Genomic DNA, 26112 nt, shown 5'->3' with positions numbered 1-26112 from the left:
ATATTCATTCAACAATCTGTCAGATACCCAACTTCAAAAGACAACTGGCTTGGAGGCAAATACATGTTAATTATGGCTTTTGAATTCTTCAGCAACTGAAGCTGTAGACCTATACTTCCAAATAGATTTTACGGATTTTATTTTTCTTGCTCTTAAAGAGAAGATATAGGGGAAAAAGGAAGAACAGAAAGATCAAGAAGCATAAGGCAATATTTTAGTATAATATGAACACAATGCTACAATAAAAATTACCTGGCCAGAAAGAGCTGGCCTTGCAATCCAGCAAGTCAATGTGACATTAATTCATGTATTTTAAAGCAATTGGACTAAGCTGGCAGGTATGATGTAAAAACAACTTTTTTTTCTTTGGGGGCAAAGTTTGTTTACAGTCTACCATTTGACTGTTTCTCAGATATTAATCACAAGCACATCTACCCTTTTTAAGGCACTATCAGAAGTACATTTTCAGAGGTAATTAAAAGCAGTTCAGAACACAGAGTATTAACTTATTCCATATCCAGGTGACAGAAAGGTAGAAAAGTTTTAAAATATTTTTACCTTTTCTAGCTTTTTAGCCTCAATATGTCGCAGCACCTGTTCCCTCCAGTCATGAGGGACTTTACTCTTTCCTGGAGGGTCTAATAAAGAGTGTTCAGAGTTAACCCTTGGGTTTGATCTCTTTGAAGGGCTAGTCCGTGAGTAACTGAAGTCACTAACTGACATAGTTCTTTCTGGTATTTCATTCACCGATGGCCGAGCACTGTGTGGTCGAGGTACATTCGGACCATCAATGCTGTATGTCCTGGCAGAAAGAGGTCTCTGTTGCCCAGACATTACTGGTGGAACTCTTCCCATTGAATGCAAATCTCTGTATGTTAAATAATCCCCTTCAGGAACCTGGGTTCGCCTTGAAGGTCCAATATCCCCAACATTTATAGAAGCTGTAGAAGATATACTGCTCTGTCTTTGAAGTGTGTGCCTGGTTACTCCTGGGAGCAGTCTATCATTCGGTGGAATAGCCCACATGTCTGTATGTCTCCCAGCCATCCGTTGATGAGCGTTATACACAGTGCTGGCTCGGACATTGTTGTGATTGGAGAAATTCATATTGGCAGAATGCTTTACATAGCTAGGGGCTTCTACACTGTCAGACCTCAGCAGACGTGAAGGAGGTAAGCTGCCTTGTTCTACTTGGGTGTTTTGTTTCTGGGGCCACAAGGTATCTTTCGCTGTTGCACTGCTGCTGTACTGAATATTATACTGGGGAGCACAGAACATCTGTGCACCACTTGTCACAGATCCTCTCACTACATTAGCACCTTCAGGATTGTGATTTGAGTCAAACTTGAACACAGCTTTTGCAGAAGATACTAAATCAGATGATGATGACGACCCAGGAAAAACCTGCAAAGGCTGATCATACAGAAGAGTAGCAGATTTACTTCGGACTATGTTTTTTCCGTCTGCAATATCAGATGCTGATTTTACCACTGAGTTTGGCTGTTGAGATCCATTCTCATTGACAATATCGTAGATTTTCAAACCACCAGCGTCCATACTGGTGATACTGTGAGATTTCATCACAGGACCACTTCTCTGTGGGGACAAATCTTCAGTGCTCCTTGAAACAGATAGCTCAGCAGAATTGCCATCAACTGTAGTGCTTCTCGGTAGTTCGTCTTTACTGGGAGACTGTACTGCTTCCTCAGGATGTCCATTTACTTTATTTATAGGATATTTATTTCCATTTGCCAAGTGCTCACTTTCTTCTTTCACGTTGTTATTCAAAAAGCCCTTTACTGAAACAATTTCCTCTGTCTGTAACCTTTCTACAGGAACTGGCACTGCATCTTCATTTACCAGTTTATTGATATTCATGTTTATTTGATCTAATTTGTGAGACTCCTCCATAGCAGTGCTTAGATCAACACTTTTTCCTATCAGGCCTAATCTTTCTTCAATGCTTAACTCATATTCAGACAAATTTGGAACCTTCTCTTGCACATTTATTTTTTCTTCTACGGTAATGCTCAATTCACCTCCATTTTGTAAAAGATTATTCAAATTTTCATCTTCTTGCCTGGAAAAAAGATGGCTCTTAAATTCCAAAAGAAACCAACATATGCCTTTAACAAATGTTTTAGAAAAAATAATCGTTAACATGCAACACACAGAACAAATACCAATATACAAACAGATCTATGACTTGCTATCCTACCATTAGAAAAATATGTTATATAGAAGGCTCATTTTGCCAACATTGTGTCATCTGATTTCAGAAGTTTGTTTAAATTCAGCAGGAATTACTAATGACAGTTTAAAAGTCTCAAAAAGTACCAAGTGACAATAAATCTTCTTTTGTTTTTTTAAATCAAATACTTGCAAGTTCCATGACAATTCTGGCCAAATGTTGTGTTTATATTGGCAATTAAAAAACCCCAAAAGGCACCTTTTAACTAAAACCTCAAGAAAAGTAGCAACCTGTAAGTCCATTCTTTTTAAGTTTCTAAAAGCCTGTCATAGTTATGTTAGTAATCAAATTGACCTTAAAAATGATGCAAATGAAAACATAGAGCTTTTAAAATGGTGTATTGAAGTATTTTGCAGGGATAATAAATTATACGGTTGAAATTATTATACCCTATTATTAAAACAGATGGGAATCTTATCTTGTATACTAGAATTAGCCTCTGAATTTTATTGCCCTTTTTTATAGAGCACTATTCCATTATTTAATTTTACTTTAAAACATTAAATTTTAATTTCATGAATGATAAATTAATTAATGAGAGGAATGGAAACAGAATATGAAAGATTAAGTAATATTTTTCATATTATAATTGCTCAGTGGTTTACAGTATACAAACCTGATCTTGGATAAAACAGCAGCATGTGTTTCTTTGTCTGGAGAACAGAGAGAAATATCTTGGCTACTATCAGTATTTAAGGAAACAGAATCTGACATTCGAGAAGGAGAGGAACAGTTGCTGTTATTCTGATTGCTATTGTGGGTAGCTTCATCCGATAAGGAATCAGCATCTTTTGGATCACCTGAAATAAAAATTTGCCAGTTAATTACAGACACATAAATCTGTTCAACAGCCTTTTAATATGTTACAGTATTTGGAAGTTGTCTTTTGTTCTTCAGTAATTTGTACTACTGGAAACTAAAAAGTATGCTAATACCTTTGCAAAATTTATTTAAACTAGGTAAGACTGCTGGCAATAGTTCCTATTTTTAAAGTACTTGGTTCAACATGAACAGCCCTCACGTGTTAATGAAATTTAACTTGTTGCTTTATTCCAAGTTTCTTTGGCATAAGCTAGTGCTACATCATGTAATATGTACCCAAAATATCTATCAAATAATATTTCTGGTTTTGCAATTATTTCCAAGTTTTGGTTTACACGAGTTTTCTAGGCCCTATGAAAATGAAGTACACTGCTTTACATGCAGGATTTTGGAAGTGTACACAGTTCCTGATTTTGAACATTAGATCATTGTTAAATAGCTATTTATTAGACCAAGCACTCTGGAAAGACCTACATCACTGGATAAGCTCAGTATAGTTTCAGAAGTGTAAAAAAAACCCCCACCAAACACACACAGAAAGAAAAACGTTCTGCAGAGCTGGATATGCAAAGCATGGGAATGCATTGGATTCACTTAGGACAACATTTTCAGAGTAATTTACACCTGTGCACATCAATTCTTGCATAACATATGCATATTTACATCCTACATCCATATAAAAATAATTTCTCTGTGGGACCTAAAGCCAGCCATAATTTTGATGTAAGTGTACAAAAGTACATTTAAATTTTTGTTTCATAACAGTTACAGGTGCCAAAAGTATAAATGTCATGAAACTAATGTCTGTCTCCAGAGACAAGGAAAAAGTTTCAACTTTGTACTTTAGTGAGGCACAAAACCCCCAAGACAGTGTTCATAAATGTTAATCTTTTCACGTGCATGTGATCCTCAGCAAACTCTTCCTGCCTCCTCCATGTGATTTTTCTTCATCCCCACTAAATCACACCCTTTTACATCTAATGGCCAGAAAAGCCTTTTGTCCTGGAAAGTACTGGACTACGATATCATATGAAGCAAAATATAATTTGCTCTCCAACTTATAAATTATGTTTTCTCTGAATCCTAGGTCATTCCTTACTCTTAAGGTAACGGTTACTCAGACCAGAATTATCTTTCACAGAATATATAATCTATGAAACAAAAACAATGTTCTGAAGTGTTCTGTTAGAGGAAAGAAGAAAAATGAGAGTAAAGTGACTCTGAAGAAAGAGTTGCCAAAGGAGAATTTTATTCTTAAATCTTAGGATGAGAGCACAGCTCCTCTGAGAAATTTAAACAAGTGTTAATGCTGCCTACAGCAGCAATAATCCACAAAATCTGGGGAGGAAGGAAATATGGAATATTTCCAAGGTAAATACCACTTTCTGCAATGCTTTTCTTAAGCATATCAAGAGTATGTTCAAACTAACAGTCCCCCAAAACACACGCATCTCCTTTCCCCTCTGCTTTTAAACTGATGGCAAGAATCAAGAAAATTAGGATGTCAACACAGCTTTCTCTACCACATACTCAAGTATAAGATATTGCAGATTTTTTCCTTCTGCTTTCATTGCTTAACCAGAGAATCGATCATCTTTCTTTTAAAACATACAAATTAAATCTGCTTCTACATAATGGGAAAAGCTAGCCACTGAGTCAAGACACTATCAGAATCACAAATACATCGGTTGCTTTTTATGGTTTCTAACCTTTTTTGTTATTGCCAAGAGCTACCACTTTTGGTTGGTTTATGGAGGTTTCTATCAGTGGTGGTCGCATTTCTGCCATTTTCATCTCATCATCAGAGGAGAGTTCTTCTGACTCCTGCTAAAGGAAAAACAGCTTTATGCTGTGTGTTTTAAAGAAATGCTTAAAGGCTAAGTAAATGCTATCTAAACTATCACCACCTGAACAATAAAGGGGAAAAAATAAATAAGCAGCATAACATAGGCATAACATAACTGCGTAGTGCCTTTGTAGCGCAAGACAACTGAATTTACTAGCATTTGCCACTGAATTATCTTTGAGAAGCAGCACATGCAGACTTGCATTTTCACTGATGAACTCCATGGGAAAGACAGTCAAACCAGTACCTTCAGCTGCAAAAACCTACTTGGAGCAAGCAGATGCAGCCTCTGTTCCAACATTGGAGAGAACCTCCAATTAAGTTAGAAAGTTACCATGAACCAGCAAACACCTCAGACGGACTAGCTAGATATTGGTTATGCAGAAGAGAGCTCAGACTGAAACAGCTATAGAGTAACATGGTAAGACAATCTTAGGAATGGAGAGCTATGCTGTGAGAAAAGACTGAATGACCTTGGCTTGCCTAGTCTAGCACAAAAAGAGCAAGTGTAGCTTGGGTTTTGTCTTAAAATTTACATTGCAAGTAAATTTCAAGAGGAAGAGAAGTTACTTAACAACAATGGCAGAGGATTCAAGCAATGCTAAATACATTTAAGCTAGAAATCGGTAGCTCCTAATCATAAGATGGAGCCCAGTGCACTTACGAAAGATTAACTGACAAAGCTGCTGCAAGAGCAGCCACGCGACTTCAGTATCCTACTGCCAGCCCTATCCCCTATCAACTTCAAAAAATTATTCTTTCCAGTAATATTTTGAAGGAAAAAACTCTTCTTTCCCTAAAGTGGAAATGTCCTTCTAGTAAACATGCTTCCTATTACAAATGTTACAAAATCCATGTTGCAGATTGCAAAAAGAGTCTGTCAACGTTCACTTTTTCTTAAAAGTTTCAGAATGTTTAATGTGTGGAACCTGTTGGAGCACCACCTGTCACATAATACTAACTACCTGGCCAGTTCTTTGGCCTGCAGGGAGGACAAGTCTGACTGCCATGTAGCAAACAAGCTATAACAGTCTCCATTAAAAATAAAAAAAAAACCTGTTTTTCTCTGCAACTGGAACAGACAACCTCTTCACTGTCCCTACCACATTGCCTTTCATCTTGGACATGACACACAACAATTGTCATCAAAGTTGAAATGAAAAACTTACATGCATGCAAAGTTTAGATACCTGGATTCAACTGCAACAGAGCTACCAGCAGGTTATTACATGGAAGTAAGGAATTCACTATCCCTCATCGACTGCACATTGCTGTCTCATTTACTTACCCGCACAGAGCCAACTACAAAGAATTGCTGTCACTATCGTTAGACAACTAATATGATTTTCTGAAATTATGTTTTTAGACTAAAGAAAAATGTCAAAACCAGTATCTTCAGAAAGTATTCAGAAGCAGGAAAGTGCTAGTGGGCAAACAGCCAGCAAGAGCTACCACTGCTTGTCACAGAGTCTCTTCAGCAAAAGTATGATATATGCATGCTCCACTGCTTACAAAACACAGGCAAAAATAATCTGCTTGTGAAACTATGAAAAAAGCATTCTACAGGTTGTGACTGGCAATGGATTAAGTAACAAGCTCCAAAATCTGTTGTAAGTCTGAAACATTCTAAATAAATGAATACATAGTGTTTGTCAGAGGTGTACAGACTTCAGAAGTTTAAAATCTCTGACCCTTTTTAAGAGATAAATATAATCCAAGCCATATTCATGACAGCTCACTAATAAACACAGGGGAAGCTTTTGGTTGTTCCCACTAATCAGATATTTTGTGATTTCAGTGACAATTCAAATTGATTATTTAAAGAACTGACAATCAAGCAAAACCTGGAAAACTCTTTTCAAGGTTTGATACTTAGGTCAACTTCTAATCAAGTTTGCTTTGTTTTTCTTTAAATACATTTATCTTTCATTATTAACTTCTTATTAGCTATTTCTACTTCTACTTAATATAATCTGAAGTGAGAAAAATATTGCATTACAACCATCTGTATTTACCGCACTTACAGATGGCAATTTTTTGCTACTGTCAACATAAATTTTCATCTCCCAGAGTAATAAATTCAATACAGCACCAGCACAATTCTTTGACTGCTATGATGTTCATTGCAATGCCATACCTCAAGTGTGTCTTCATGGTTGACAATTGTTTTTGTGTTCTGCAAGGTTTTAACAAGTGCGGTCATCTGTGAATTTGTGGTGCTGTGCTCAGTTTCTGGTTCAGTAGGCTTCTGCAGAGAGCTTCCTGCTGAATACTGCTTTCTCTCATCTGCTTTGTTCTTTATTGAAGCAATTTCTGAAGTCTACAGGATTAAGAACATTAGCAGAAAAACCATCCTGAGAGGTTTTCAGTAACATGATGTTTAGAGTAAACATATATTTTGGCAAACGTATGGAATGGAAAATCTGAGCTTTGAAATTACAAAGACTGAAAGGCACCAGTTATGAAATGCAGAGAAGTCTCTGCAGATTGACGAAGGGTAGCGAATGTATTTCAGTAATCTGCTTGACTGTTCTCCTTATTGTACCTTATTTGTACCATCACATTTCCGGTTAAATAAAAGAAATAGGCCAAGAATATCTACAATGAGACATGTCAGCACCAAACAGTAGTCCTCTCACCTATCACGCTATGTCAACCTGTTAGAGACTGAGCCAACTTGCTACAACTGCCTTCCCAACTTATCATGTAAAATCTCTAGCCACAAAGGCAGCAGTAAGATCCTTAGAGATTATCCTGAATTTCATTGTGAACTCTGGCCAATAAAGAGGATCAGAGGATGACAAAGATCCCATCTTGCAGAAACCGAAGCAGCCAGCTCCTTAGTACATCCACAGTTGGTATTTGCTTGAGAACCACGTCACTTTCCTTGTTCATAGTGTCAGAGGAAAATTGCTACTGCAAAGTAGATGTCTATTACAGACTTCTTCAGATAGTGAAGAGGTAAATTCTATTCTTTAATCTGACAATTTTTCTTGCTAAAGCATTAGTGGAGAGGGAGAAGAGAATTAAAAGGAATCAATGACACTAGATATTTGGAAGTTCTTGCAAAGGCAGAACGGAATACTATCTCTAACCTTTACCCCCACATCTTTTACAGAAACTGTCTGGCCTTCTCGTTTTGACTCCATGGCAGTATCTTCAGGAGATTCTTCATCCTTTAGCCTATGTACAATTGTCTGGACTGTTTTGACCATATTCTTCAGTTCATCAGGATACGGAGTTGGATATCTCTTCAGGTTGCCCTCCTGTATAACAAAAGGTGTTAATGTTCTACTTTTAACTAGATGCCATAATTAAAATATCAGCTTTAAAACAGACAACTAATTAGGACAAAACACTGAACAATCCAGGCTCTCCACTATGCTGTTCAAGTCTATCTGGATTGATGCAGACTTAAGTTTATAAAATCCAGCAAGATTATGAATCACTTCCCTCAACCCCTGCCCCAAAATGTGTCCATTGATTGCAAAACAGGAAGAATTATGACAGCTGTAACTTACTGAAAGAAAAATCAAGATTAATCATTGTTTCCCCACTATCCTTCTCCACAGCACCACCAGTCAGGGAGTCTCCTAGTTATGCCCTACATTGCCTTACATCAGCTGAGAGTTTTTCCCTTGTGCTCCACTTCACAAAAAAAACTCAAAAAACCAACCAAACAAAAGAAACCCGAACAGAACAAAAAAACCCACTTCAAAACCATGGTGTTTAATCCTGCTAGGTACTCTCAACTAATAACTGAAGACTTGATTTCTTCATCAGAGGGAAATCCACAGCTAAAGTAAGGAAACGATGGGATTCAGGGGTGGGGATAAGAGGGAGGGAAGCACTAAGAATTCAAAAATGAATTCAATACTAACCCGAGGCGGTGCCTCTCTCTCATCTTTGTCTTCATCACACTCAAATGCCACCTGAGCACGCTGTTTCCGCTGTTCCTCCCACAGAGATGGATTGAAACTTTCATTATCAGATATGAACATAACTTTAAAAAAAAAGAGAGAGACTCATAAGAATAGGATACGTTATGTGAAATGAAACCCCTCTTTTTCTTTCTCTTTGATGGGATTGGTGTGGTTTTGTATGCACTGTTAAAAGATAAAGAGACTAGCAGCACCATTAATTGAAGACTAGCTGCTCTGCCACTGCTTTAATGATCTTGGTTGTATTTCCATAATAGTAAAATCCCTATCTGTAAAGTAAAAGCTTCATATACACAGCTCTACCCTAGTCTTAACACTCATTCTTGAAAATTTTCAGCAGAGCTCTGCTGCAAAAGTATTTTTGTTCATATATGTATAAATATGAAAACGTGTACTTGTAGATATAGTAATTGTTAATACAGAATAATTAAATGTAAGTAAATGATACTTATATAGATTTATATAGCCTGACTTCAGGGAAGTGGTCTCATTAGAGCCTTCACCTGATTTCATTTAATGAAAATTTAAAAATTAAGAACAAAAACAACTTAGTGACAAAACCCTGCATTATTACTGATCCTGAAAAACACACTACAGCATCTAAAACTTCAGGTAAACACATTATTTTGCAGAATTTATACAAATGACACAGGAGCTTTATAGCTTGCTTAATTTTACAAGAGGAAAAAAATCTTTCGGGTACCCACTGCCTCTTATTCTAGCATGTCACCATGCTTTGTGTTACATCAGCCAGGTTCTACTTTAGCATGCCAAAGAGTCTAATAAATCTGTCACCACCACCCCAGCAAATGTATATCCTTCACTAGCAATGCCAGGACTGTCCATAATAACTACTTCTATAGCTGAAATAGAAAAATATTTAATTACAGGGCTCAACAAGTGCATTGGAATATTTGTTACTCTGTGTTTATTGGGGAACCTCTCAATTTTAACACATCTGAAAATATTTTAACAGACTTCACTGTCACAGAAACTGTTCCTGACCAAAAAAAAAAAAAACGATCAAAATTTTGAAGTTCTTTATTTTTAAAAACACTATCTATTGAACTTCAAACCTTCCATTTCGAATGACCACCTCAGAGGCAGGTATTCTGTCACCTTAAGCCAAACAAGCGACCTTTTCCTTGCCTACAGAAAAAAACCCCGGCACGTGGGTAAAAAAGAAAGTTCAAGAGGAGAGAACGCTTTCAGGAACAATCTTGAACTTCACTGACTCTCCAAATGATTTTATAATTCTTGCATTTTATCAGAGGTATTACAGATGCATTATCTGCATTAGAAGGCACTATGAGATATGCACAATTTACTGGTTTTGCTGATAGTTTTGATTACTCCTTTCAGTGTACTAGACACTTGTTCCATGGAACAGCAGATGTTGTCACTCGTCAGTTTCCAATTATTTCCGTTGATATGTGTCCCCCCTCCATTTCTGTTAAAGCAGCACAAGCTTTCTCCTTTTGCTGCAGGGGAAAAAGTAGAGAAATGATGACATTTCACTTTCCCCAAGTCCTGAGGGGGTTATTCATGGAATGTTACTTATTTTCCTATTTCACAAGTGTGCAGAAATAACTTTCTGGCACGGTCTTAATAATTTGGGCCTAACTTTTTATAAAACAGTTCGAACTAAATGTGAGCAAAACACTTTTTTTCTGGACTGATATATTTTTTTCCTTTTAAAATAAAATACAGAATGTTATGTACTTTTCCAAAGACATGTACGCAGTAGTAAAGGAAACATTTTGTCTAACTTTCTGTTAAAATAGTCGATCTGAAGCAGACACCTGCTAAAGAGAATTCTACTCCAAACCATTAAGCTCTGTTGGACTGAAATAGGGTACCACTCTGGGAAGCGGCAAACACTGCAGAATGCGATCCTGCCAGTCCGTTCCTCACCTCATTCACTGCAACAGTTTCACCTAATATTTACCAATATGTAGACAACATTAAGTTACTGTTCTCATTCTTCAGATGAAGAGTTACATCACTTGAAGTTTACTTCAAAGTTGTATTTAAGCATTATCTAGTGAAAATTTTATTAGATGGACAGTCTTCCCATTACTATTTACAAAAGTGAGCATTCTGACCGGGTATTTCAAAACTTACCATCCTCGGTCCTCGGCTGCTGGGGGAACATGTAATTAGTAAGCACTGTTTTCTGTGTGTCAGGGTCAGCTTCTTTTTGAAGAGGAATAAGTGGTTTAGACTACAAAGCAAATGAAAGGAGAATATGTTCTGAGAATACATATAAAAAAGTAAATATGATCTACACATTACAGAGCATGCCTGTCCCATTACTTTGAAGACTACTCTGCCTTCTATTAAACCACTTCTCCTCTGAATAATTTTCACAAAATTAAGTTATTAACATGTCTGTCTGACTGATGACTGGCTTTGACTGGGAACAAAAACTCAGTAGCAGCTTTCAGAGAAAAAGCAAACACTGGATATTAAAGAAATAACCCAGTTTCTTGCTAGGACTTACTACTATCCCAAAGTAGGCTGATCTGGAATACACAGATGTATCTGGCCATTTAAAGCTGCAGACAATCATATAAAGAGAAAAAATTTGTACTTAGTTTTTCATATTGACACTAGATTGAATATGCCCCACCCCTTACAATAAAGGGCAGGGGATTCTTGAAGTTGCTGTATTAGTAAAAGTGCTCTCATTATACTACATCGGAGGCTAGTGCTTTTCTGGCAGCCCCGTACACCTTAATGCCCTTCAGGAAATCAGCATAGTACAGAGGGCTTTAATACACAGCAAAACTACAAGCCACAAGCACATAAGTTACACCCGAATAGCTTGAAACTCAGATGGTCATAGAGTTCAAAGGTGTGGCAAGAAACCTAGCTCATAAAGAGGCATGCTAAATTTCCCTAATGCTGTTGCTGTGAAAGAAACAACATGCTACACATTCAAGTACTAAGTTGTCAAGCACTAACTCTCCTGTGTGAACAAGCCTGAATTAAGAAAAACGAAACCCCCAAATCCCAACACCTGTTAAACTGCATTTCCTAACAGCACAGAGCTTCGCTAGAAGTATGAAAGTCTCCAAAGACATGTAGACTCAGTGTTGTTTATTTCAGGAGAACCGACATGAATGTCAAGGAAGTACTGATGTATATACACAGTGCCAGGTTTCATTATTTAACAGATGGCTCTGTATTTGTCAATTCCATTAGAAATAAACATTTCTCTATTTTTAATTTTTAAAAGTTCACCTGATTGTCTGATAGCCACATAGCAGTGAGCTGCTGCAGTTTTGTGAAGGTAAATGGCAAATTCTTCAGTCTGTAAATTACAACAAGAATTTATATAAGTACACGTATTGATACTGTTAAGATTCTAAGAAACAATCCTGCATTAGTACGCAAAAATGTTTAAAAGGCACACTTACAGATATAGTAAAATTAATAACTATTGACTGTTGAAAGGCAGCATCATTTAATTTAGATTCCAAGCTATACCTGGAATTTAAAAAAAGGCAAACAAAAAACTGCATTTCTGCCCAGTTTAGCAAGCAGCTTAAAGTGACAATGTAACTTGATTTAACTCAGTTCAGTGACTTGACTACAAATTTGAAGACAACCTGGAATCATTAATCTGAATCCTCAGCATTTTATCTTTCAATATACATGCACACCAATTAAGAAAAAAGTGGTACACCTGAAAATTATTGTTTTTTCCCACGATACATGTGCAGGAAAGGGATTGCCCTGGTGAATGGAAGTTCTGGCATTAACAAATATATCACACTACAGGTGGGGTACAGAGAAGCTGGATTGGCAGAACGGGAAGGAGAGCTCAGTTAGCTTAGTTACCTCTCCCAATATACTTCAATTCTACAAACTGGCAATTCCCAAAAAATAAACATTTTGTCAGTTTTTAATGACCAACTCTAATAAAACACAACTCTCTCCTCCCCTTTCCCCAGCTCACTGAAGTGCTTTACACTATACTGTGATACTCTTTTGTCCCCTTCGTATGCAATACAGGAAGCTATTAACTTGTAAGTAAGTATCAAAAGTTTTATGAAAATAACCAAACTAACTCCCCACAAAAATAGATGCTAACAATCATGAATGTATTGAAGCTGTGCTTCAATGCATGTGCCAAGTCATTAAAATAAATGACTTTTAATAATAAATGACAGCTTAATACAATGCAACAGCAAGATCAAGAATACAATATGCTAAACACATGCATCTCAGTCAGCTTCCAAGCTGTGAGATAAGCAAAGACAGCATAATATATTCATAAAAATACCTCTACATTATTATTGCATTTTATACAATTTCTACTTGAATAAATGCATTCACAAACCTATTGTCACTCAGATTGATGACTCTTAATTTCTGCATATCACCCATTTCTTCAGGGAGAAATTCAAGCTTATTAGAATGCAGAAACAACACTGTCACATTCTTCCAGCTTCCAATCTGAAAAAACCCAAGGAATTAATTAATCTTCAAAACTCCATATAAGCAAATTTTTACTGTTTTAAAACAATTAGTATTACAGCTATTTTCCCTGTAAATTATAATTAGATTTATTCTTACATATTAAACCTTCTTTTAGTTTCAATACACTAGCAAATTTCTACTTCTTGCCTAAAAAAATTCAAGATTTTCATTAACACCAAACTTGTATATTTGTATATGTCCTTTAAAAATATTCAGAAAGAACATCTACTCAGGATTATCCCGAAATTGTACAGGCTATATAGTTTAACATGCATTTAAAAATTCGTTTTACAGTTTTGTAATTAAATACATACCTCTGACGGCAACTGTGTTAAAAAGTTGTGATCGGCAGCAAATGTCCTTATATTAGAGAGCTGCCCAACTGACGAAGGCAATGTTTCAATCTCATTGAAGCTACAGTCCAGTTCTTCTACTGATATTAATCTGGGGAAAAAAAAATCTCCTCTATGCAGGTTAATTCATCCAACATTCATTGAATAAATTTAAATGAAGTTAATACCACTATTAATTACAAATCTCAAATTTAATTCAAAATAAAGCTCTGAAACCCAAGGGAATTAAAATCCAAGAAAAATCCTTTACTAATTACCTAAAATGTGTTTGGGGCTTTTGTTTGTTGATTGATTGTGGGGTTTTGGGGTTTTGTTTTTTTTTTTTTAAATCTACTTTACACTGTCCTCCTAAGAGAGCATTCAGTGAAAACATGGGGGTCTTCAATATCGAATGTTTGTAGTACATGAAAACATGCTAGTGCAAGCATTGAAAACATTTAAAATGGGGCAGATCATAACCAAGTAGAAGTTGATTGCAGTTCTGAACAAGAAAAGAATTTCAAGAATTAGAGACAGTGAACCTAAGAATCTGGCAGTGAAGAAGTATTTTGTAAATTCTGACAACAAAAGATAACCTACATTAATTATAACAGAAGAGATATTGGAACAAATACCCTTCATTTGTATAGTCCTTAATTCCAAACCATTTATTTTTGTCATCATTTGCGAGCTTTAAATTAAATTGCTGAATACCAAATTATACATTAAACAAAACCTACTGATGAACAGGTAAAAATTCTCCTTGTAATATAAAAAAAAAGATAAATGTGTGTGCTCAGATTCACTCTTTACAAGCTTTTTGACAGGGGTTCAATTATTTGCAATATTTACCATAGCCACAGCTATGTTACTGCTAAAAACCATTTAAGGCAGCTGACTACCTTTTTAAAGATCTTGTTCCCTTTCACATTCAGTTTTTCTTTTGTAGATTGATGGCTGCATTAATAAGTAAGGAACATTGGTCTTTTGATATTAAATAATAAAGAATATACATGCTGCAAACGAGAAGGTACAAAAGCACTTGCTTTCAATTTCATTAAGACATTAACATGCAGAAGAAATTAAAGCAGGAAGGCAATTCAACCTTTTCTTTAGGTGAAATACATACCCTCCTATGGAGTCCGGCAAATAAATTAACTGGTTTTCATCAATTTTAAGTGTTGTTAACTTTTTCAGGGAACCTGTAATAAAATGAACAAGTAAATAAAAAAGGACATTGGAGTTTAAGCTTAGTTCTAATTTTAAATTAAGGGGGAAAAAAAACCACTATGGGTAAGCAACCACATTTGTATTCCCTGGCATGCCTATAGTGCTATATACCTAAGGAAATAAGCAGACAAGCTTACAGAACTTGTTTGCCAGCCTACCATGTCCCAGCCATGGTGTGGGAGAGGGAAAGAAAAAAACAATTTTTTTTATTCATCCATTTACTAACTACCGTATAAAGTCAAGAATGCTCCAAAACAAATACTAATTTATTATTCAGCTACGCCTTACAGCTTTATCCAAAACTCGTGCTTTTAATCCATTGAAACTTAGATCTAAAATGCCATTTGTCTATTTTGACGTGTTCTGTGTCTAAACTATAAACTTTAAAGAACATAAATTAACTGAAAATACAAACCAATGGACTCTGGCAGTTGCTGAAGTGAATTACTGGATAACAGGAGGTCTTGCAGGTTTTCGCAAGCTGAAATACCTTCTTCAACTATTTCAATGTTGTTTTTAGAAACATCCAAGTAGGTCAGCTGTTTCAAAGTGCCTATGAACTAAAACCAAGAGAAAATAATGCATTCTAGAAAGGGCAAGTTCAGAACAAAAAATCCAGCAAATTTGCCAACAAAATGTCTCTCACGTAATGCCAGAGGAAAAGAGAAAACCTATTTGTAGTGCTGGAATACAATTTTATGCAAAATATGCAAGCTGTATAATGAAATATTTTGTGCAGATATGCACAATTGAGGTTTTTCTACACCCAGACACATCCCACTAATTCTGCAGGTCTCTCTAAAGTCAGCCTGCTGCAAGTTCAGCTGTTTGATCAGTTACCCTGAATCAAGTAACTGCAGCTTTAGAACCAACTTCAGAGACAGATAACATAAGGACATCATTAGCTTTTTTTACCTTTTGTGTAAAACTGCATCCTACTTAACCTCAAAACCAACAATGAATCCCTAATTGTACTAAACTGAAGAACCAGGTCATATTATAAGCTTGATTACCTTTCCATATGAACCAAGAATAAGTCTGAAGATTTGTGCACACCACACTAAAATTTTCACAGGGAAGATGATGTCACTTTCACAAATACAGTCTTACTATTACTGTAAAGTAGAAATGCTTAATACATCCACTTAACTCTTCAAGGAAGAATTGGCTAGAGTGCAGAAAGACAGTAGAGATGACTACTGACCAGGAAAGAAAGCCTCACATCAGAAGACTGCTAGTGATTTTAAGTCTGAAAACAGACCAGCTGCTTCCCAAATTTCAAATACTCATTTACTAGTTTATTAGAACATAACCACAGGTTCACAAGACCTGCAGTAACAGGTCATCCTGGACCCCATGTAATTCGGAAAGATGTCAGGAACCCAGACGAAGTCAGAACATTTTCTCAGGAACTGGCAATGCTCCCTGTATACACAGCACCTGAACAGGCATTGCTTACTTTACAGCCTTGACCAGTAAAAATTCACACAACATATTTATCCTGTAAATTCCTATTTGGTGCCTAACACAAAAGAATCCCTTTTTGGAAGGACCAGTCAACCCTAAATTTGATCCAGGATTTGATCTAGGATTTTTTACCCCTTTCTGGAATTGGAACATAATATTTAGATGAGATGTATATAACTTTCAGTGAAAGAAAAGCTGTGTACCCAACTCTCATGATCAATGAAAATGTCTGAGTAGACTAGTTAAGCATTTAAGCAACTTTAACATATATGATAGCTGACAAAGCAAACACCACTGTAAATTACAATACTAAATGTTTTAACACAGTGAGAGGACTTACCCCTGGAATAAGTGTTAGTCTATTACCATCCATCCAAAACTCCTTTAACCCACTCAGTTGTTCAAGCACTTCAGGCTGTAAAGGGAAGCCATTCTTTAAAAACTTCATACCGAAAATAGCGAAAGGTGAAAACAACTTCAGTGATTCATCTATCTCTACTTCAAGTAATGCCTTATGGTAGCTGTTACATGTACTTGGTTCACTGGTTCAAAGAAAACCCAGAAAATCCACTTTTTGAAATGTAAATATATATCAGACATTCAAAAAATCAAAAAGAACTTGATCACAGCACTAAATAATCCTTACAGAAAGCGTTGGAGGGTTTTGGTCAGATTTTTTTGTTGTTGTTTGGTTGTTTGGCTTTGCTTTGGTTTGGTTTTTTGTTTGTTTGGTTGGTTGGTTTTTTGTTTGTTTTAACCAGAAACTATTATTTTTTCAACTGGAGCACACAAAATATAAATGTTATGTATTAATTTCCTTTTCTCATAGAGGACATCTAAAACCCCTTAAATTCTATCAACTCAAAAGACATGCTTGTCTAAAACCAGAAAGATTTTGTGGTTTGGGAGAAAAGGAAAACAAAGGGTGCATCTGCATGATACACGCAAGTAGCTCCATCCATAAAGTGAAGTGCAGGACTGTGCTTCCATTACAACTTATTCTTAGAAGTATCTTACACATCACAAAGACCACTTCTTGGTAAACATCCCTGTTGTATATGTTTTCCTATTTAAACTTCCCTCCTGAGAGAGTAATACAAAACAGGTGCTATTGCACCTTAAAAATTACAACCAAGTTCAGTCAAATGCCTAAGACAATTTTGTTATATTGTAAATATACAGCATTCCTGCATAAGCTGAAGTCCTCAATCCCAATAATTCATTTTCCAAAAGAAGATCTAAGTCTGAAGACCGCCCTTCAGACAGGTCTTTATCCAAAAAAGCAGCTTGAAACCTTTTTGTGCTTTTACCAAAAGATCTTAAGTTACCAGTAGTTGACTCTTGTAGCTAAAAGGCTGGGAGAGATGAAGCAATCAGCCAAAAATATACCCAAACAGGTAATTTTGCAGCCTATACTTAGTTCCTGGCTGTTACAGCTTATAACATGGGCCTGCGCACACAAAGGCTTAACTTTTTTGTATGTCAGGTCAGTATCTTCCACTATAATTTCAATTCCTTTATCCAGGAAAGTACTTGCAGAAGCAGAGAGATGCTAAGTGATTGTAAATAAGATGTATTTGTCTGTGAGATCATGAACAGGAAATAAGTTGATCCATGCTGAAGGAAAAATCTGAATACCCAAACTGTAAATATTATTTTGAACAATACTCAATATGGTTTCCCTTGAATCTAAATAGTTTGTACACAATAATAAAAGCAGATTATGCACATCTTATACAGAACGTGCAACATTAAATACATGATAACCAGTAAGTGTTTAGAATTTATTACACACCAATTACATTTATAAGTCAAACACATATTACCATCAATTTTTTACCAATACAGTAACCACACTATATTACAGAGTGTTACTTTCAAATTGAGGAAAACCACGTTTATATTTATCAGAATATGCACTTAACTGCTCTAACAGGATCCATAAAGTAGTATGAGGTATACATAATATTTGCTCAGTAGCAGAACTCTTAAGCTGATGTTTACATTTTCTTATTTATTAAAAATAGGCTAAAGGATAAAGAGATTTATAAAAGATACAAAGCTCTGTTACAAAGGCAAAACTCACCACTTCTGTGAATTCATTACTTCCTAAGTCCAGTCTCTCCAGCTGAGTCAGTCTGGACATGGTTCTGCACAGGAAGGGGATTCATAAGGAATTAGATTTAAGAAAATACCAGTTACATCCAATCTTCCTAAATTCATACAACACTGGTTAAAATAATATATTTAAGTAGTGATGCTGTTCTGTAACAGGACTGATATCTAATTAAGGTAAAGTTTTCACACTCACTGTTCAACCAGCCACATAGTCCCACAGTGTTGACTGTCACACAAAGAGTACACTGCAACTCATCCACAGATTAGCTTACAAAAACTAAAGACCACTAGAGTAATCTTTATGATAAAGAGTAACTCAGTGAAGTTACTCTTCTTTTGAGTGCTTCAGCTTTTCACCTACAGTCACAGTAAGTCTCAGCAGCTGAAGACCCCAACTGGGGGAAGTGCAAAGAAAGACCACTGCCTAATGATCAGCTAAAACAGAAAAGACCATTGTTGATCACAGTAACCAACAACACCCTTCTCCCTTTCCATGCTGACAAAGTTGCTTCAGTATGATATAATCAAATTATTAAATTGGATTTTGTGACGCATCAATACACTTTAACCCAACTTATGGCAAAGATTAAATCAATGACTGATATAAAGTAAAATTCATTATTATTTCAAGCTGTGTTTTGGGGAAATTTTTCCTCCATTTAAAGTTTACTTTGGGGACCATAGAGAGATCACCTACCACGGCACATGGTGGTCTACACAATCAGTACTCCAGTCAACAGTAGTACTACCTAAAAATGTTTTCAAAGGGGCTGTGAATCCCTCATATGATATTATTTATTTAATAACAGATTTCCACAGAACAATTAATAATATCTGAAACTTTCAAATATAAACCATAAGTGTGTCTATACACTATAAAATTCTGGAAAAACTAAAGAGCTTCTAATGGAGTATTTTATATTGTTAGAATACATGTATGAACACTAATACCTTTAACACACATCTGCATGAGCGCAAGATGCTCTACGCAGCTCTTCAAAGTTTCAGTTCAACTACACTATTACTGTTGTTCTGACTATATAGTTCAAAAATTACATTCTATTGAAAAATGCCTTATTTATCCAAAAACGATTACACTCAACATTTGTAACATTTGCCTGTAGATTTTCATTACATTACAGTAATTATGTTGGGGACAAACCAGGTATTTAGTGTAAGTAGTAGACAGAAACAGAAGCCATTTTTTGCACTGCACACATAGTATACACAGGCTTTAGGGGAAAGCCTTTAATTCATATTCCCATTGCCTCAAAGAAAAAAAATACGCATGAAAAGACTACTTCCAGAAGAATCTGAAAAATATTTTCCCTCATTTCTCGAAGCTCCCAAAATGGACGATTATCAGTAAGCCAACAGCTAAAATTCATTTTCCAGTTCTAACAAATTATCTAAGACCCTCTGAAATACTGCGTAAACTGAATTTCTCAAAGCTTTATGAGACCATGCCAATACCAATTTTAGTGCCATATGTTACTAACAAATTTGCCCTAATGCATCTCCCAGAAGCACAGTAGAAGAATCACTTAAGGGATCTAGCATATAATTCTGCAGCTTTCATTACTTCCTCAGCAACACATACTGTACTTCTACTGATGGCTTCAATTTAGGTTTTAGATTTCTTCGGTCTTCAAGCTATGGTAGGTAGACTCTGGGCTACTAGAGAGACCCATCCAAAACTCCACTGACAATCTAAATTGTAGATTTCAAATCAAAAAGTAGATAAAGGGAGATTCACAGCTATGTGGGATTGAATTTGACAGGTTAGTTTCAATAAATGATTTGGAAAAAATGGCTTATTTAACATTTTTATAGTCCCTTCATTTCAACAGTTTTAAGACAGTGCCTTGATTTTTATTTGAACTGAATATTAAGCTTAAACACAAATGTTAAAAGTGAATGAAGAAAAACAGGTAACACCCACAAAATGACAAAAGTTCAATCCGATTTAAGTTAATTTTGATGAGGCTGAATTGAAAGAAAGTTGGACGGGGTTTTTTACAGCAGCTTAAGATTAACAGAATTTTTTCTTTCAGTTCCACATGAATTCTCCTCTTTTCATTTTAAAGGTTTGCTAAAGATACAGACACACACACAAAAACCCCCCACCAAACAAAACATCCATCCGCCAGGCCAATTATACTCCACGGTCTGAGTGATTTTTTTCCCCTCCCCCTCCTTCCTCCTGTACACCATTCAACTCTGAGGCCAAAATGTTTACACAGCTAACACCAGATTCATAGAATCTAAGCAGTAAAGGTCCTCTCCTCTCCACTGTCAGATTACACTAGAAACACAAATACCACTCCAGCCCAACCCAAGACTTAGGTGCTCCCTTTCCCTTCCCAAACTGCTAATGCTACATCCTTAAGGGCTCTAAGGCAACCCAAAGTTCCCATTCTTGCCATAATCTTCACTATCTTACTGAAAAAAAAAAAAAAAGTTAAGAATACTGTTACAGTTTTTCATCAAGCATCTTAGTCTTTCCATTTGGAACTAGAGCAAATTCTGCAAATCCCTCTGAAGTATCTGAAAAATTAATTATTTTGGGCCCTTTTTTCTTCCTTTTCAGAATGTCTAATCTAGCAAACACACACACTCAACTGTAGAACATACATAACTCTGTTTGCAAGGCCGGGGCCTCAGTTATTTTTCTCCCTCTCCTCACTGCCTGCCTAATCTACAGTACTTTCAGCTATTCTATGACTAATATATCTTTGCTTTTTTGGTATTGTTTATAGAGCAACTCTATCTTCAGACAAAATACAAACAAAGCTTCCAATAATACTGAAGTAACAGGGAAAATTCAGTGCTAAAGGAGGAGGAACACAGGCCTGTAAACACAAATATGCTAGATCACTGAGTTACACCTATTTCTGTCTTTGCCACATTGTACGTAACCCCTTCCATAAACAGAAAAATCCGTTCCATAATTCATTTATTGACCTTGCTGTCAAACCAATCCAACACTAAGGGATCAGGTAGTCTAAATTATGCCTGAGATTCTGATGATGTAAATAGTCAGTTTCATGAAGTTAACACTACAGCTTACTTCAAGTAGCATACAATCCAAGAGGTGTGTGTAATGGCAAGATTGGGCCCTGATTCATTGTAATTACACTCTCAAATAACTTGCTTCTTTCTGAAAAGGTTACTTTTTTTCTTGACAGTTAGGCAACAGATAGAAGCTTAAAAAAATCAAATCTAAGCTTACATTTCCCTTGAACCATTTTTCCAACTTTCAGCTACCTGTAAGATAAATGCCTCTAAAATAGTCTATGTGTATTTTTCCTTTCCTTTCAGCAGAAATATTTTCACTAAGCTGGTTTGCATTATAATACTGCCAGTTTTGCAGTCTCTGGCTGTGGATAAGTTCCAAACAAAATGATGCATTTGGCACAAAGCAAGGCTGATTTAGTGTGTTGGCATTAATTACCCATTTTGATTAACAGTTTTTCAAGTGCTTTATGCTTTACTGTTAAAAATTATGTGCATGTTTAATTCAGCAAGAGGGATAGCTGATTTTGTAGAAATTTATCCAAATACTCATGAAAAAACTCACTGTAAGTATGAAATTTTTAAAAAGATGAGAGTGACAGGGAAACAAGAAAATATAGTTGTATTCTATAGCAAAAACATTAGCATGTATTGCTACATCTTATTAGCCAAAAAAAAAAAAACCAAACCACTTTGGATCTTCTACGCTATTTAAAGCTGTATAGCACGTTCCTTTTAAAACACATACTCAGGTTTGGAAAACTCTTAAGTCCAAATTTCACATCAGCTTCTGTTCTAACATAACAGTTGAAGCCAGGTCACGGATGCCTTTGCTGGCCAGGTCAACTGCTGCACAGTTCTATTACGCTGAATGGCAGATTCACTTCTTGCATCCTATGGACACCACAACGAATTTTTTCTCCCTTGTGTACATCACACATAACATCCAGTGCCTGACTGTAGCGAAATGCATGTTAATGTGGTTAAATTGAGAAAAAAAAAGTAGTCTCAATAGCTTTAATCTCCCTCAACTGAACCACAAGAGTACTAAAAGAAAATAATAAAGGTGGCTTCTCAGCATGTACTGTAGACCATTATGGAGGTTCTGCAGAGGACATCTTCATGACAGCTGCTCTTTAGTTTTCCAGCAAGGATGAAACCCTGGAAACACTGAAGTCAACAAAAAAAAATTCCCAGCAACTTCAACAGAAGTTGTGTTTGGCTTAATACATGACATGTAGTGATAAGAGACATTTAAACAAAGAGACCTCTATAAACCACTCTTTTTAAAATATCACATGTAATTATTCATGCTATTAGTGTTAATTATGGCTATTAAGGTCAGAGTAATTTTATAAATAAAATCTGTACGAGCTGTAAATTTTAATTATACCTACTGCACCTCTTTTGGAAGTAACTTCATTTACACATCCCATGATTTTCTTGTACTGAAATTAGTGATAGCAGAAAGAGCAAAAGACGACAGAAAATATTTACATCACATGAGTGAGTAGAATGCATCACACCTGGAAGATTTAAATTCACACTTGCGGATACTACACATTTCATTCCAGATATTAGTTCTGGCATCATTATACAGCAGGCAGTACCCAGGCATACAAAAAGGGAATTCTAGTGGAACATACCCACTCACATGGAGAGGACAAGGGGGAATGGACACAAGTTGCTCTTGGGGAGATTCTGATTGGACACCAGAGGAAAATTCTTCACAGTGAGGACAGTCACCATTGGAATAATCTCCCCAGGGAAGTGGTTGACTCGGCTACATTGGACACCTTCAAGATTGATCTGGACAGGGTGCTGGGCCATCTTGTCTATGCTGCACTCTTCCTAGAAATGTTGGACTAGATAATCCCTGAGGTCCCTTCCAATCTGTGATTCTGTGATACCCCTTGGTCATGTCTTAGGAACATAATTAGCTACAGTCACTAAGAAAACTGGCTGTTTTATTTGAAAGACTGTCAGTTCACACTTTGGCCTACTGCATGAAAGTCTCTGCTAGCATATGAGCTGGACAGAGTGAATGTTCAATTGTTAGCTTCTCTTTTCCACCAAAACATCTTACATACACCAAAACCAGTACCTCTCTTTACCAGTTTCTGGTGCCAGAGGAGGACCCCTTTTACAGCACACCACAACACATTCAGGACTCTACAGCTGGTTATTCACATCCCATCTCTGGGATCTCCTTTTCTCTCTTCACTGACCTCTTATACCTCTGTTAACCCACTTAGACCTCCAGGGTCCAAGTTAGAAAATTCAGAGCATTCCTCATAGAAACAGCCAGAATTGCAACACGCTGGGCTTGTTTGATGAAATGAGTGAGAACTGCAAGACAGGGTTTAGAAAGATGCTAGATTTTAAGAGAGAGGTACAACTGTATTGCCTGTTACAACAACTGCTGTAAGAATTCCCAGAATTATTTTACTATTACCAAAAACACATGTGAGGAATATGCTGCCACTACGTTAAACAATGCTGTTGCATTACAGAATAGGTACAGCAAAGCAGATTCCATACAACACAGTAATGAGTTGTTACTTCAGCTCTGAAGTATACTAAACTAAAAAAAAAAGTGTTCAAGTCACATGAATTTCATTCCCTCTGTCATTCTGAGCAAGCATCTTGAACTCCACATTTGATTTAGAGATAATGATCTTTGTCACCAATGCCTAAGTCTCAGACACTCAGCCATCAGAAACATACCCAGACAAGCATCTGGGCAGCCATACAATACTGCGTGCAAGAAGCATCAGACATTTCAGAATGATCATCTTGAGGTGCCCACATGCTGTCTTGAAAGCAAAACAGGTGGATCTGAAATCTACAGGGCCAGACAGGGACGGCGAAAATAAAAAAGGTATCTCTGAATAGTCAGAGGGAGATATAATTTCAGCAGCATGAAGGGAAAGTTCTGTGTGAGAACTTAGTCCAGTTACTTAGCTACACATTTTAAGTTGTGATCTACCTTTCAATATGCACTACATTGTTAGTGTAACTACAGAAAAAAAACCTCTGAGGTAGTTTCAATAAATGTCATCCATACTTACTTTGGCAATATTTTTAACTGGTTTTCTCTAAGTTCCAATATCTGGAGTTTAGTTAATCTGTAACAGAAATGCATACCAAATTATCACAATATACTGTATTTTATGACAAAAGCAATCTCTGAACATATTTATATTGCTGAATTAAAAAAAAAAAATCTACAAGTTCAAAATATTTGTCCTGTAAGAATAAAAATATGTTTTGTGCATACATCTGCATATTATTTAAAATTATTCACTGGGGTTTGGTTTTGGTAAAGCAGCAAACGAACTACGTCTTGCCTGCTGTTCTGCACCCATTTGAACCCATTTGTTTTCCTTCATCCCAGAGATTTTAAAGCACTTCATTGGATTCATCATATACAGAAGTACACAGGAAGTAGTAGAAGACAGGTAGGATCAGTCTGCACAAGTTAAGATACTGCGTTTCTAATGCTGGCAAGGTATCAAACCATTTCATATAACAAACTATTCCTCATCAGAGGAATACCTGTGCTCTTCCACATGGTTAAAAAAACCCCTTTAAATTAATCTTGGATTTCCTTCCACATTCTCTTTCTAGTCAGCTTCTTAATCCATTCTGATATTTCTCTTAGAAAGCAGTTTGACCTTTCTTTCAGTAAATCCTTGGTTGCAAGATAAATAATCTGTAAATCCCAAACTGAACTGCTTGGCCAAGATAAGTTCAAAGCAGTCCTGACATTCAACCAATGTACCATAGCCAGCAGAATTTTTCATTGTTAAGTGAAATACAGAAACTGAGTTTGGTTTAAATATAGACAGGATTGTAAAGACAAGAGTTCTACATGTGAACCACTAACAGTCCTCATACAACACAAGATAGGTCATTAAGCTCCCCAACTCAAAAAGACGCTTAGTGAACAGGTCAGTCTTTCCTTAAGGTGCTTAACTGAGTACGTTGTAAAGAAAGAGACAAAAACCTTAATTTTGATTAAGTAGTAAGAACTATACTTGAAGTAAAAATAGAATGCTGAAAACAGTATGTTTTCCCTCTAGACATACGCTAATTCTTGGATGCATTTGAAAGTAGCAATCTGCCACACCTATGAATCACCTCAGACTATAACAGTCACCTTGAAACAGAGCAGAGGTCAATGTAGCCCAGCACTGCAAGCAGTACTTGCCATCTGGTAGCAACTGCTGGAGAGGAACCTCCTCCCCCCAGCCTCTCAAAGGAAAGCCAGCACTCCAACAGTGCTGAAAGAATACATTCATAAAAATCCAGTTCATGTTAATATCTCTGCTGTTAATCTAAGACATAACTGGAAAGGACTTCTTCCTACCTGCATTCTAAGATACCAATTTGTGACAAAACAGAACTTGTTTGTTTAAACACACTCAGATCTGAACTGTCATTTTGGGCTTAGACTTCTGAACCCAATAACAACCACACACTGCATTAGGCTCCAGTTCGTGTTTTGCTTTGATGACAGAGAAAATAGCTACCGTTGGTAAATTTTCTTCACAACACAAGCATGCGAATTTCTCAGTTGAAAGCAGTGGAAGCAAGCCT

The 26112-nt window shown here is 36.3% G+C and overlaps 1 protein-coding gene across 14 annotated transcripts in view; it reads right to left on the bottom strand.

The window, feature by feature from the left end:
- ERBIN (erbb2 interacting protein) overlaps positions 1-26112 on the bottom strand; it is a 123665-nt gene that overhangs the window by 20171 nt on the left and 77382 nt on the right. For 6 of the 14 annotated variants that reach the window (XM_064439333.1, XM_064439345.1, XM_064439332.1 and 3 more), the window contains 16 exons: positions 24582-24638; positions 18464-18527; positions 16718-16792; positions 15326-15470; positions 14810-14882; positions 13663-13792; positions 13209-13324; positions 12107-12176; positions 10985-11084; positions 10189-10341; positions 8801-8922; positions 8015-8185; positions 7057-7239; positions 4783-4900; positions 2868-3051; positions 559-2080 (listed from right to left, as the gene is read on the bottom strand). In XM_064439333.1, the coding sequence (XP_064295403.1) occupies positions 559-2080; positions 2868-3051; positions 4783-4900; positions 7057-7239; positions 8015-8185; positions 8801-8922; positions 10189-10341; positions 10985-11084; positions 12107-12176; positions 13209-13324; positions 13663-13792; positions 14810-14882; positions 15326-15470; positions 16718-16792; positions 18464-18527; positions 24582-24638 (3283 nt within the window). The remainder of the gene's footprint in view (positions 1-558; positions 2081-2867; positions 3052-4782; positions 4901-7056; positions 7240-8014; positions 8186-8800; positions 8923-10188; positions 10342-10984; positions 11085-12106; positions 12177-13208; positions 13325-13662; positions 13793-14809; positions 14883-15325; positions 15471-16717; positions 16793-18463; positions 18528-24581; positions 24639-26112) is intronic. The other 8 variants (XM_064439339.1, XM_064439342.1, XM_064439343.1 and 5 more) reach the window with 4 other exon arrangements.

The sequence above is a fragment of the Phalacrocorax carbo genome, chromosome Z (genome assembly GCF_963921805.1).
Source record: "Phalacrocorax carbo chromosome Z, bPhaCar2.1, whole genome shotgun sequence".
In the NCBI taxonomy this organism is placed as follows: Eukaryota; Metazoa; Chordata; class Aves; order Suliformes; family Phalacrocoracidae; genus Phalacrocorax; species Phalacrocorax carbo.
This window is presented reverse-complemented; position numbering and strand designations above follow the sequence as displayed.